The 15386-nt window shown below is 38.1% G+C and overlaps 1 protein-coding gene across 2 annotated transcripts in view; it reads left to right on the top strand.

Annotated features, from left to right (window-relative positions):
- The window catches only part of rhbdd2 (rhomboid domain containing 2), a 55800-nt gene that overhangs the window by 16193 nt on the left and 24221 nt on the right, over window positions 1–15386 (top strand). The window contains exon 4 of one of the 2 annotated variants that reach the window (XM_048612768.1): window positions 292–413. The exons of the other annotated variant lie outside the window; for it this stretch is intronic. Coding sequence (XP_048468725.1) covers window positions 292–313 — 22 coding nt within the window. The 3' untranslated portion in view covers window positions 314–413. Of the gene's footprint in view, window positions 1–291; window positions 414–15386 lie in introns of those variants that run through there. 2 annotated transcript variants of the gene reach the window in all.

Here is a 15386-nt window from a genome sequence, read left to right as displayed (position 1 = left end):
CTAAATTTTAACATTAACTCTTTGATAGCACCTATAAATACCTATCCCTAATATTGCTTACCTGACAAACAAAATTCTTTTGAAGAAAAGAATATGTTGGTCAATAAAAGTTTCTGGTACAATGCCCCAATTTCAAGTTTGCTGCCTAAATTGTGATTGGTATTTAAGACACCGATTGTATTTAAGGACATCTGTGGGGCCCTCCTTCCATTGTGGGGGGGAAAATATACTCATTCTCTTCAAATGCAGTGTTATGTCAAACCCTGCCTAACAGAAATATTTTGTTTTCAGGTGGTTTGCCAGGTGGGAGTGACTGTTACATAAATTCAGGGAGAGGAATTTTTCAGTAATCAATTTGGTGTCCTTTTGACTCGGAGCCTGATGCACTTTAAATAGCTGTCAACCATGTCAAATTTATACAGGCCAGATGATATCAGAGAAGCAAGGTGATGAGAACCAACTGTACAACATTCTCTCTACCAAGGAAAATTAAAGAGTTAGACAATCTATACATAGTTTTTTTTTAATAGTTTATATGTTTATAGTTATGTATTCATAGTTATACTTTTAGGCTAATTTTATAGGTCATAGAATTATAGAGTCTTACAGCACAGAAGCAGACCCTTCAGTCCAACTCGTCCATGCCAACCAAGTATCCCAAATTAACTTGTCCTATCTGCCTGCATTTGGCCCATACTCCTGCAAACCTTTCCTATTCATGTACCTGTCCCAGTATTTTTTAAATGTTGTAACTGTGCCTGCATCTAACACTTCCTCTGCTAGTACATTTCACATACGAACTACCTTCTGTGTGAAAAACAGCTCCCTTTTAAATCTTTCCCCTGTCACTTTTAAAATATGTCCCCTAGTTTTAAACTCCTCCACCATAGGGAAAAGACCTTGGCTATTCACCTTATCCATGCCCCTCATGATTTTTTAGACCTCTATAAGGTTACTCCTCAACCTCCAATGCTCCAGTGGAAAAAATCCCTGCCTCTCCAGCCTTTCCCTCTAATTCAAGCCCTCCAGTCCCGGCAACATCCTGGTAAATCTTTTTTGCTCTTTCCCTAACTGTGCTTCCTGCCCAGTAGTGTCCATTTCTTCTGTCTTTGTCAGTCCTCATAACTAATATTTAACTTTTTTCTTCCTTCTGTTGTATAAGTTTCTATTCGGCACTCGTTCTCTCCTTCAGTTTTCTAATGTTTTGCATTTACCCTCTTCTGTTCAGTCCCTTTGTCCTCCCTGTTTGTTTTTCTCTCTTTACTCTCTTCCTACTCTCATGGAAGAGATCAGGATTCACCAAATGGGAACTGAATGTGTAAACTCACAGTGGTCCAGTAGACAGTGCCACCAGGCAGGTGCATTACAGTTTAATAATGCATTATGAGGAGGAATCAAAATTGAATCTGTAATTGAACATGTCAGAATGTGTTTCAAATGCAGTTCAAGTATTAACATCTGTTAGATAGCATCATTCTGACATTTCTACAGAAGGAGGTAGCTACAGAGTACAGCAGTTAATGGAGTTCTTCTTGTTTCAAGTTAGAACATCCATCGTATCCTATCATAGAGTGGTAGAATTGGCATTAGTGAGATCTTTAGATTTTCTAATAGGAATCAGAAAGTAAGAATAAATGGGTCTTTTGGTTTGGCACGTTGTTCTCAGATTGCTTTGATTCTTGCGATTCTTCTTTCATTAGGCTTACGTCATAAAAGTAAGAACAGGAAGTGTTGCACTATATAGCACTTTTCACAGCCTCAAGACCTTTACAGCCCACAAAGTCATGGACTTTGCAGAAGACAGTGATAGAACAACATTGGTAGAGGGCTGAGTTAAGTTTGTTCTGTTCCATCAGTAAGGGATCAGTGCTGGGGCCTTAACTATTTCCAATCTACATCAATGGCTTAGATGAATGGCCCAGATATATGCTAGCTAAAACTGATGATGAGTCCGAGATAGCTGGGAGCAAGTTATCAAGATGAGGTACAAATTCTGCAAAGGGATGTAGATAGGTTAAGTGAATGGTTAAGTGAAAAATTGCCAAAAGCAGTACAAGGTGTACAACGATAATTCTGAACTTGCCTACTTGGCAGCAAGAATAGAAAAGTTGTTTATTTAAATAGAAATTACAGAACTGGTAGTACAGTGAGATCTGGGTGTCTTGGTGCATGAATCACAAAAGGGAGATCCATCAAGTAATTAGGACGGCAAATGAAATACAAAAACTGAGGTTTGACTGCACTGTACAGGGCCTTTGTGAGATCATGTGGAGTATTGTGTACAGTTTTGGTATCCTTGTTTAAGAAAATACATAATTGTGTTAGGAGTAGTTCAGAGAAGGTTCACTTAACTCATTCCTAGGATGAAGGGTTTATCTTGTGAAGATAGGTTGTATCAATTCGAATTTAGAAGAATGAGAGGTGATATTACTGGAGCTTAGAGACCAGAAGCAGGGGACATAGATTATGAATGCACCTCTTAAAATGGAGATGAGGAGAAACTTTTATGTCAGAGGATTGTTAGTCTGTGGAATTTTGTTCCAGTGGGTCATTGAATTTACTCAAAGCTTAATTAGATTTTTGATGGATAAGGTAGCCAGGGGTTATGTGGGCAGACGAAAATGTGAAGTTGAGACCATAACTAGATCAGCCATGATCTTATGGAATGATGGAAGACACTTGAATGGTTTACTCAACAGTGTTCACGATTCCTCACATATTGAAGCAGCCTAGGTTGATATGCAGCAAGACCTAGGGAATCTTCAGGCTTGGGCTGACAAGTGACATTCCTAAATGTTATGCACAAATGCCAGCCTCGAACCATCTCCTACAAGAGAAAATTCAACCCTTCGACATTCAATGATATTGCCATAACTGAACCCCCGTTTTCAACGTTGTGGGAATTACCATTGAATAGAAACCAAGTGAGACCAGCCAAATTATTACTGTGGCTGCAAGAACAGTTCAAAGGTTGGGAATTCTGTAGCGAGTAACTCAGCTCCTGATTCCCCAAAGCCTGTCCATCATCCACAATGCACAAGTCAGGAGTGTGGTGGAGTACGCTCCATTTGCCTGGATGGGTGCAGCTCCGTCTAAGTCCACAAAGCTCAACATCACCCAGGAGAAGGCAGCCTGCTTCATTGACACCCCATCTAATACCTTCAATATTCACTCCCTGTGCCACTAATGTACAGTGGCAACAGTGTGTACCATCCACAAGATGCATTGCAACAATTCACCAAGCTGTTTCCTAGCTCATGACCTCTACCAAGTAGAAGGACAAGGGCAGCAGACACATGGGAATCCCACCATTTGCATGTTTCCCTCCAAATGACACACCATCCTGAGTTAGAAATATATTGCTGTACCTTCATTGTTTTTGGGTTAAAATCCTGGAACGGCCTAATAGCACTGCGAGTGTTCCGAAAACATATGGACTGCAGTGATTCATTAAGACAACTTACTTAAGGACAATTGGAGATGGGTTTTAAGTCCTGGTCCAGCCTGTGAAACGCATCCCCTAAATGAATAATTGAAGAAGGGACTGTGACAAGTGATTAAATTAGAAGCTGAAATATCAGAAAACTTAAGGAAAAATATGAAAACATTACCTTTATCATTGAGAAATTTGACATCCACAAATGTAGTTTTTTCAGAGATAATGAAGCTGTTCAGCTGTAATTATTTAGCAGCACATTAAAAAACCCAGTTACATCTCAGTCACAAGATGATGCTTTTTGAAGGGTTTTTATTATGTTACTAATGGTATACAATGACAATTTCTTGTCAGCGCTTTCATTCCCACTTGTTTGCAGTCTGTGTGGACTTCAATAGCGCATCTATGGAGAAAAATGAATCTCTGATAACTAGTTCTGGATTTCTGCTAAAATTGCACATGTAGATGTAGAAATTGCCATCAATTGACAAATTGATGTTGACAAATGAGGATGGATTTTGTGGCAGTAATGGTAACAAAATTAAGCCTGTGAGCTATCAAGTGACTTATAAAAAAAAAATTGAGTCACTTAATTTTTCAATCTATAAATCTAGGTTTTAATTACATATTTAATTGATACACTTACATCGACTTCAATCCAGATGGTTTTATTCAAAACCAATCAAGCATTAAAATACTGTTTTCCTAATTCTAACCATTGGCCATTCTATATAATCTAATGATTTGTACTTTGAGAAATACGTCTTCAAATTACACATAGCTTCTGCAATGTCTTAATATTTTAAGAATATTCTTTAATGTCAGATGCATTAATAAGCCTCGACTGCCAAATCAAATTTTGGCTGAGCAATCCCAAATTAATTCAGTACTGTACAATCTTGCCAAATGAAAGCATGTTATCTACATCTGGTTGTATCTTCTCTCTTATTACTGCTCATCATTAGGCATGTGTACTCCCCAATTCAGCTATGTGCTAAATTTTCCCAAAAGGACTCTGACACTAGCTTCTACGAAAAGCCACTATTTCAAAGGGGTTAATATGATTGTATCCATTATTCCGGATTTGCCGTGCCATTCTTCAGTATGCTTATAATAGCTTTTTCAAGAAATGAATCCAAGCATAAAGACCTCCTGCCTTGAAGTGTCACAGTCTTGGAATTCTTTAAAAGGTAGATTTAACCAAACAGCAGGAATGTGATTACTAAGGTTAATCAAACTAACCCAAAAACAAGGTTCAAAGATTAAGATAGTTTGCAGTAAATAGTATTGCCGTGAGATCAATATGTACCCAAAATTTACTGCCATTGGGAACTCATGTAGTTTCCAATTTCAGCCATGCCACTGGGTAAGATCCCAATCAAAGGCAAGCAGGCTCCCATAAAGGAATAAATAAACAAATGGAAGGCGTTTAGGCCACCCTGGCAAACATTACCCTGCGTTTAGTATCCAGAAAATCAATAGTTGGTATAGTGTGCGTGTTGTCTGATTTAGTAGAAGGGATTTATATTTCTATGTTAAGTGAGTTTTGGGCTTTGTTTATTCAGATCTAATGCTTTCTGTTGCTTTGAAGTAAGTGTTTGGCTGTTCTATTGTATCAACTGTCTTACTCTTTCATGCTCAGTTGCCCTTTCTGATCTTTTTCCGGTTCCTCACTAATAAACACCCAGGATATTAATCATTTAAGCAGCTGTTGAGTTGTGATTTTTCTTTTAAAAATCTATTTGCGTAAAGTGACTTCTGAGATTGCATTGGATTACAGGTCATATTCCTATGTAAAATACTTGAAACAATAGGATGATCTTACAAAACCACAAAACTTCTATTAATATATTTATATTATTTATTTACAAATCAATACAACTATTAAGGAAATTTTCAACACCAACTTTTTTTTGAAGATCAGATGAGGAATTTAGATAATTGTTGAGTTAATTAAGAACTACTGCATATGTGGAGTGGATGAAGCTGCCTTAGATGGATCAATCCAGTAGTACCAGGGTGATGCACATCACTTACTTATTTGATTCTTAATTGCTAGATTGCTCCTGAGGCTCTGCTGTTACAGTATATAAGGTTCCTAACAATCTATCTTAGCAATTTATAATGCTAAAAACAGCAAAATAATCCCTGGGATAACATTTTCTATGTATATTTTAATGCCGTTTTGTTGAGCATAGTGAGCATCCTGGCATAGTGAGCCATTGAAATTGAAGTATTTGAGGTGGTCTTTCAGTGAACTATGCATGTGTCCATGCTTTAACTGGAGCTATTCATTTGAATTCCTGTTGTGACATATAATAACATTGTGTTAGCTTCCCTAATTACTTGTTGTACCTGCATTCTAACCTTTTGTACTCACTTTGTTCACATTTTTTTTCTTTAGATGTTTGTGGAAACTCTTCATCTGTGATTTTATATTTCTGACTGGCATTGCCTGGTAATTCTAATTTTACCTCTTAATATTATGGTAATGTTTTTGCTGGTTTATATATTCTGACCCTCTTCTGATCTGCCACTGGTCTTTGCACAATTATATATAATTCTTTTAGATTGATACTATATTTAACATTTCTAGTTAATCATGGATATTGGCCCATCTCTTGGGAGATTCTTTTTACTTCTTGAAATGTATCTATCCTGTGATTTATGGAATATCCCTTTAAACATGTGCTACTGCATCTCCATTGATGTCTTTTACCCTATTTTGTGAGTTCACTTTAGACAGCCTCTGCTTTCAAGTCCTCATAGTCACTTTTTAAAAATGTAGTCCTGCACCCACTCCTCTATACCTCAAATATAAAATTCAGTCATATGGTTGCAGCTATGTAATGGCACCTTCAGTATGAGATCATTGCCCAATCACGTCTCATTACACAATGCTACATTTAGTGTAGCCTGCCCTCAGGAGATCCATAACATGTTGTTCTAAAAATCTATCCTGAAAACATGCTATGAACTCTTCATCTAAGCTATCTTTGCCCACTGGGTCCATCTTACTCATTACATCTTCAAAAACTTGTAACAAATTTTTGAAACAATATTTCCCTTTCATACATCTTCATTTAATCATTGGATGATTTTCTAATTGCCCTGTTATCTGATCCCTAATGATAGAATCCCGATTAATAGGGTAACTGGCCTATAGTTACCTAATTTTTCTCTTCCTCCTGTCATATATTTGCTACTTTCTAATTCTTGAAAACTGTTCCAGAGTTTATGAACTTCTGGAAGATAAAAACCAATGCACTCACTATCTTGCAACCATCTCTTTTAAAACCCTGAAGTCTAGGGAATTTGTTGCTGCCTAGTTCCATTTATTTGCTCAGAAATATTTCTTAGACTGATTTCTTAGAGTTCCTGATGTTCATTAGTGCCATTGATACCAATTGTTTGTGGAATGTTTCTTATGTCTTCCACTTAAGTATGGTTGCAAAGCGCTTGTTTAATCTGTTATTATTCCCCATTACAGTTTAAATTTTCTCTGCTTCTAATGGGCTTGCATTGCTTCCACCAATCACTTTTATTTAATTATTTCATGGTATGTGAAGTTCTCTGGCAAAGTCACCATTTGTTGCCCATCCTTAATTTGGCTTGAGCCATTGCAGTCCATCTAGTGCCAGTGTACATACACACTGGTGTTAGGAAGGAAGTTCCAGGATTTTTTTACCCAGTGAGAGTGAAGAAATGACAATATAGTTCCAAGCGAGGGTAGTGTGTCGTTTGGAGGAGAATCTTTAGGCAATGTATTCCTATGTGTCTGCAATTCTTGCACATTTAGGTAGTAGAGCTCGGGAGTTGGGAAGGTGCTGTCAAAGCAGCCTTGACAAGTTACTGCAATGCATCTTATGTATATAGACATTGCTGTCGCTGCATATCTGTGGTGGAGGGAATGAATGTTTTGGTTGGTGAGTGGTGTACCTGTCAGGTAAGCTGCTTGGTCCTGGATGGTGTTGATCTTCTTGAGTGTTGCTGGAAATGCACTCATGCAGGCAAGTGGGGAGTATTCCATCACACTCCTGACTTGTGCCTTGTAGATGGTGGACAGGCTCTGAGGAGACAGGAGGTGAGTTATTCACCTCAGAATTTCCAGCCTTTGACCTGCTGTTGTAGGCACAGTATTTGTGTGAATGTGGCTGTTCCAGTTCTGTTTCTGGTCAATGGTAATCCCAAGATGTTGATGGTGGGGGATGGTAATGCCATTGAATGTTGAGAAGAGATGATTAGGTTTCCTTGTTGGACATGCTGATCGCTTGACACAAATGTTATTTGCCAGTTATCAACCCGAAATTTGATTTTCTCCAGATCTTGCTGCACATTGACGGGCTCTGCTTTAGTATCCATATAGTTGTGAGTTGTGCTGAACATAGTGCAAGCATCAGCAAACACCCTCATTTCTGACCTAATTATCAGGATATCTGAGGTGCTCCAGGAGCACAGACCTAGGATTGTGATATCCGGCCAGGACAACCACAACCTTTATTCTAGGTATGATTCTAAACAGTGGGGAGTTTTCCATGATTCCCGTTGACTTCAGTTTTGCCAGGATTCCTTGATGGTGTCATAGATCAATGCTCTTGATGTCAACGGCTGTCACCTTTTACTTCTCCCCTTGAATTTACTACTTATGACTATGTTTGGACCAAGAGTGCATGTTTTGTAGAACCCAAACTGAGAGCAGGTTGTAGCTGCATGCCACATGGTAGCATTGTCGATGACACTTTACATCACTTTGCTTATGATTGAGAGTGGACTAGTGGAGTGACCATTGGCCAGATTATGTTTTTCCTGCTTTTTGTAGACAGGACATAATTGAGCAATTTTTCACATTGCCGGGTAGATGCCAGTGTTCTAGTTGTATTGGAACAGCTTGGCAGTTGTACTAGTTCTGCTCAAATCTTCAGGAGTACTGTTGGAATGTTGTTGGGACCATAGCCTATGCAGTATCCTATTTACATACATACAAGTGTTTGCTTACCTTCTTATTCTCTTTCCTTATCAAATTCTTGATTTCCTGTTGAATTCTAAAATCTTAGCAATCCTCGGTTTTGCTACTCTTTTTGGCAACACTATAAGCCTCATGTTAGCCACAGTTGGAGTTTCATTGTGTGGTCTTTGTACCTGAAAAGAACTTGTTGCAAACTATGTATTAATTCTTTAATTCCAGCCATTGCTTGACTACCATCCCATCAGTGCGGCTTCCCAGTCTTCCTTACCCAAATTTTTGCATAGTTTGCTTCATTATTTACCTTTCCAAAGCTACTCATAATTATAACAATTTCTGTTAGATTCTCCAAGAATTGTCTCTATTAGGGTTTCTTCAGATCTATCAACTCTAATTTTTGGTATGTTTCTGGATTCAGTTACATAACCTTTCACTAAATGTATCCTTCCTGCACTAGGATGCTAAGAAATGACATTATAATTTAGCCAACTTCATGACCAATTCAATGTCAATTCCTGTTGGACTTTGCTTGCACACAACAATCTAAAATCCAAACTTCCTTTTATGTGCCCTTTTCTACCTGCATTCCCAACTTTTAAAGACAAGTCTGTATATATTGCTGGATTCTGATCTCATTTACTCTGTTTAAAGGATTGTTTCCTTTCATTTTGTCCTTTTCCCAAATTTGCTCCTTCATATTTCTGTGACTATCTATCAGCCCACTCATTTTAGCTTGTTATGCTGTTCTTTTCTTTTTGGTTTTACAGTTTGTTGTGCCTCTAATTTGGTATTGTCAGCATGCTTCAAACACATTCTTGTGCCTGCGTTCAAATTGCATAAACAGAAAATAAAATAAAATAAAATAAAATAAATGCGCAACCCAGACTCCTGCAACAATCGAAAAACCCACCAACTGAAAAATCTGTACATACTTAACTTCTCTTTCAGTTTTCATTGGCGCTGTCTCTCTGCATTCAGCTATCTTCTGTTCAATACTATATGACTTGCATTGTTTTGAAGCACTTTATTATTAAACGTATAAATCCATTTAAATGACTTTCATTATGTCTCGTGAAGGAACTAAATCCTGCAAGAAAAGTATTTCTGAAAGTATTCGTTATCAATCTTTGACTATGATTATTGCAACTGGTCAGTGTGTTAGTTATCTTGCTAAGGGTGAAAGAGAATTCTCTTATGAGATGTAGACTCACCAATAATGTTTATTTAATTTGTTTTAAGACTATACTACAGAATATTTGCAATAAAAAAAAATACTTAAACTAAGATACACTCAATATAGCAGGAGTAGATTCTTAATTCTATACAAGGATTTCAAGCTATCAGTTTATTTTCTTGGGGCTCTTTACAGCTAAATTAACTCAATCTTCTTAATATACTCTACGTACCTCTCTGTTATAGTAATCTTGTATCATTTGTACTCAAGCTAAAAAATGGCTTATTACAAGAATGTTTCCCGTAGAAAAATTTTACGTTCGGTACCTTGTGTAGGACTGCCTCATTAAATAGTTCAGTTTTGCATCTTTTTTGAAAGCCACATAAGCCAAAACCATCAAAGGAGTGATTTAATATAACAGTGAGTAAGTTCCTGAAAGCTTCCTTCTTTAAAAGTACCGAAGAATCATGTAAAGTATTTTTAAGTAACCTGTTTGGACATGTTATGACACACCTCCATATCAGGTGGAATGTGAATCTGGACTTTCTGGTTGTAATAGATTGTCAACTATAGTCTTTTTGGAGGAGGACAAATGAGCTGATGGTCCAGCTGAAGTCAGTTTTAGAAAATACATAGTGCTTTTCATTGCAATTTTTCATCGTTTTCTGCATTTTCTGCTCTAACATTGAAACATTGAAACATTGTGGAGAGATATACCATCCCCTTTGGTAAGAGAAATAAGTAATGAGAAGACACAAGATTAGAGCTAAACAGTTAGGAGACAAGTCAGGAATTACCTTTTCACACACAGGCCAGTAGAAATGTGGAATTCTCTCTCTCTCTCCAGCCTTCCCTCGCTGGGAGATTTGGAGCTTTCAAGACAAAATGAGAGATTTAATTTCAGATGGTATGTGTCAAGGGATTATGGAGCTAAACCAAGTAAATGGAGTTGAGGTACAGATCTGACTGAATACATCTGAGACTGAATGGTCTGATACTACCGTGTGTTTCTTATTTGCTTACTAATTAAAGAACACTTTCTAGAGATACAGTGACTAGGAAAATCAAAGATTGGATTCTTGGTCTCGTAGCCAGTTTTGTCCAGGGTGGTCATCTTGATGCTATAGTTAACCTCAGCATTCCTGGGTCAGTAATTGATAAACTAGTGATCCATTCCTGATTTGTTTATTCAGGTGAAACAGACCAATTAACATTTCAAGTCTTGGCTCACCTCTGAAAATTGGTCACTTGGGTAATTTGCAAGAGATTTGTTGTCAGTGCCTATTCAGTTGTACTGCTGTCAGTGCCTATTCAGTTGTACTGCATTTAATAAAATAATGGCAACGATTGACATAATAAACCAATTTTCTGAGCTAGGCAGAAAGAATAACTCAAAGATTTACCAGGGTTTTATTGTACAGCTGTAGTTTAGTGCAAGCATTAGTTTCCACCAAACTCCTCTGGACGCTTTCCCAGTCCAGAAACCAACACTCCATTGGGGAAGGACACAACTCTTGTAGATATTTTCAATCAGTCTGTTCAGGGATGTTTGGAGCAGGTGGGACTTGAACCCAGGCCTCTTAGCTCAGACAAAGACACTTCCATTGCACCAAAAGACCCCTTATAAGAACTCAGTTCTTTTAAAATAATAAACTACCACCAAATCACCTGTTTAACGAAGTAAATTAACAGAGTACAAGCACTACCCGTGTCCTTGGAAAAACTGCTTTTGAAGAGTTGAAACAAATCTCTGCATCTGTTTTTCTCCATTTATTGACAGATATTGTGCCTTGAAATGGAAATGAGGCACTATTCTGTTCTGTTAATTGCAGGCAATATAGCTGGAAGCTTTTATTCTGATGTCTGTAGCCATTAAAAATGCTTGGCTAGGTTGCAAGATGTGGTAATGGTTTCAGCCCAGCATTGGCCTTTTAATCCAAGAATGACTGAAACATTTAAGAGACTGTGATAACAAAATATGTCTTTGATCTGGTTTGTGGTTTTTTTTAAATGATCGTAAGGCATCTAAAAGGTAACAGTTACTTTTTGCACTAGAGTAGTTTTTTTTCCATTGGTCATTATTTATTATAGTACGTTTAGGATTTTGTTAGATTGTTAGAGATTTAATTATTTTGCCCAACTATTTAAAAATAATTCCCATTGTTAATGTATCACTCCTGAGGACTGTACAAAGCGCATTCTGAATAAGTTATGGGATCTAAGGAGGCATGGAGTGACCTGGGCAGTGGGAGTTGGGGTGAAGAGGCATCTGTGGCATGGATGTTTTGAGCAGGAGTGAAGGAGTGAGGTTTGGGGGACTTATAGATGATGTTTGGATCTGTGCTGCTGTGCTGGAGAATCGAGGCGGGCCTTATAATTGGCCCACTTTCACAACCACACTCCTCACTGTAGTGATTGTAACCTGCTGGACCTCATAGAATATGTGTTCCCTGATTGGAGCTGTTAATTTGGTCCAATCAGGGAGACCTTGCTGACATAAAAGGGAGAATGTCAGGGATTTTGCCTGACTTGGTGGGAGGTAGTGCTTTTGTCAAAGGCTATGCATTTGTAAATAAAGGGTGATTGGTGATGGGATGACGGCCTCTGACGAGTTATTTCACTCAGCCTCCATAACGGCTCACAAATGGGACTCTGAACTCAAACTGTTTGCAAGGATGAAAAATCCTAGGCAAAGTCATGTATGAGTTTGTGTGCATTTTGGAAGGCTCAGAAGTGCACAGGTTGGGTTTCCCTGACCCCACAATAAAATCTGGCTAATATCTGTCACCACAATAAAGTGCTTTCACAAAGTTCTCAGTATCCATTGTCTCTTGGGCTCTCCAATAACTTCCTCATCTATTTTCTACAATGAGACATCTGAGTGATAATTCATCCTTAGTGCATTCACATTGCATCCAAACACTTCTGTGTCTTTTCCTCTGGACACATTGCAGTAAACTATCTAACATCACATGAAGCCTTTCTCACCCGCAAGGTCACTGTCTTGTGCAGCTACAGTCGTTATGGCTCTCATAGTGGTGGTAGGCAGATATCTAATATATATATTTCTAAGACAGAGTAGTGTGTGACATAAATGCAAAGGAGATCAGTACCTTTTTCCCTAGCTATCCAAATCCTTCCAAATTTCAATCACGATACTATCTACATTTTTGTCAACCTGAACAACTTTCGCTTTGTTCAATTACCACATTTGCTACTCCAGAATTATTCATAAAGTTCAGGATGACCGCAAGCTCGTCACCATGTATTGCCTCTTTTATCCGCACTTCCTAATGGTAGGTGCTAAAAGTTTGTGGATTTCTTTGTTTTCAACATTTAGATTATCTCCACATTCTATTATACAGGGTAGAATTCTACCCGTACCCCAAAACATTCCAGCATCTCCCCAGTTTTGCCAAAGCAACCTTTGTTTTTTGAAATAACAAGGTGCAGAGCTGGATGAACACAGCAGGTCAAGCAGCATCAGAGGAGCAGGAAAGCTGACGTTTCGGGCCTCAACTCTTCTTCAGAAAGTCCAACAAGTCCACACTGACCCTCAGAGCATCTCACCCAGACACATCCCCCTATAACCCACCTAATTTACACATCCGTAGCATGGCCACTCCACCTAGCGTGCACATCTTTGGATTGTGGGAGGAAACTGGAGTACCCAGAGGAAATCCACGTAGATACAGGGAGAATATGCAAACTCCACACAGACAGTCACCCGAGGGTGGAATCGAACCCGGGTCCCTGGCGCTGTGAGGCAGTAGTGCTAACCACTGAGCTACCGTGCCGCCCTAATGGAAAACACTGGTTACATTCAAGCAACAAATGTTGAGGGAACTTTAATCAGTTAAAGTTTTGAGTATCAAGGTTATATGCTTGAATGTGAAATGGTTTGTGTTCTCTGAATAGATGTTGCAAGGTTGAATGTCTGTCTCCAGTGTTTTTATCTTTGCTACTCCTTAATACTTACCGCATTGACCTTTCTAATCCTTTCTCCAGTTGTTGCTTGGATCTGATTGTTTTTTTCCATACTGTGAAATGCTTGGCATATTTTGCTACGCCACATGTGTTCTTAATGGGCGAGCTGCAACATTGTGGGTGGCTATTAAGTCTACCTAGCAACGAAAGAAATTTAAAGTGTAAAGCTTTTCAGAAAAACAGCTTTTGAAAACAGTAATTTTAGTCAGTCATGTTTATTTTCTTTTTTCAAAGTAGTTCTTTCCCACCTTACAATTAATGTACTTCTATAACATTTGAGTTTGTTGGAAAAAGACCCATTTTGCCGAAGTTTTTTGTTTTACTCACCAGGGAAATTCACAAGAAATATCAAAGTAAAAGAAAATCATTTCTATTTTCTGAGTGGAGAGTATTGATTAATTGGCAAGTGGACTCTGATCGACAGAGGCAGTACCATGGCGAATGCAGCAGTTAGTGATGACTGACAGTTAACTGCAAAATGTTGTTTACATTAAGGAGTGACCAGAGAATGGCTATAACTTTTTATTGTGTTGATTTTTGTACGGTTTTGATGTGGAACTATCAGAATCTGCTTTATATTGGAAGATGCATGAAGGCCAGTCAATTATATTGTCCCAGGAGATTTTCCATTGGAATTGATTACTTTTATTCATTTGTCGGGTGTTGGTTTCACAAGGTCAGCATGGATATATGTTGTGTTATTAGAGGAATGAGGAGTTTTATGTTCTAGAAATGTAAATAAAGGTATATACTTGCAGATATGAAGGGAGAAAATTAGATTATTGTGTGACAATGCACAGAGGAAGGCCAAGATTGTATGATTGTCAGGTTAAGGGTTAATCGAATCAGAGTGTGAAACTATAATTTAGTTTAGTTTGCAAAGCTTTGAATTCGATTCATATTTTAATATTTCCATTATAAATTCCCGTGTTTACATTTACAATAGAAACTCCCTACATACATTTGTTTATCAGTAGTATCCTGCTTGTAATTATATTATTGCTCCTCCACAGGCAGAAGGGTGTAATTACAGCATGAGCTGTTTACATGGGCACGTTAACTTTATGTCACAGTGTTTATAATGAGGGGATAATTTAAGTGTACGCGGATGAAAGATTTTTAACATGTTGGAGATTTGTGTTCTGGTTGAAGGCCTCTAAATTTAAACTTCGAGATGTACAAACAAATCTGTCACATAAGCATACCCTAAACAATTTAAGAAGTATCTACCCTTACTTTCAATCTATAAACCATTTAATGTTAGATTCTAAAACCGAATATTGTGATTTTTTTTTGTGTGTGAAAATCTATGCTAACTTTACATATTTATAAAGTACATTATTTGACTCTCTCCTTCCTGAGTTGGGGAAATCTATGCAGACGTGACAAAGACCAGCCAGCTGAAGACTTAGCATTTTTGGTGTCCAAATTGGGACGGATGTAACTGGGGGACTTCCTGTCTGGTTCTTCTGCGTTTTTCAGGGATCAACATCTTGCTGGTCTTGCAAACCTCTTCACAAGACTGCAATGCCTGTGGCTTCAGATTTAATGATGGAGCACAAACTGGTTTTGTAACTTATAGTTCAATTCTACCAACAACAGCTTCTCTTCTGTAGTACCTTGTAATGTAATAACTTGCTCCAAGGAGTTTGGTGGAAGCAATATAAAGCAAAAAATGGCACCAAGCCGCATATATTAGATCAGCGATAACACGGTGTAGAGCTGGATGAACACAGCAGGCCAAGCAGCATCAGAGGAGCAGGAAAGCTGACGTTTCGGGTCGAGACCCTTCTTCTCGACCGGAAACGTCAGCCTTCCTGCTCCTC

This window comes from Rhincodon typus, chromosome 26 (genome assembly GCF_021869965.1).
Source record: "Rhincodon typus isolate 14 chromosome 26, sRhiTyp1.1, whole genome shotgun sequence".
NCBI classification, from domain to species: Eukaryota; Metazoa; Chordata; class Chondrichthyes; order Orectolobiformes; family Rhincodontidae; genus Rhincodon; species Rhincodon typus.
The sequence above is the reverse complement of the archived record's forward strand: the minus strand, read 5'-3'. Positions and strand labels throughout refer to the sequence as shown.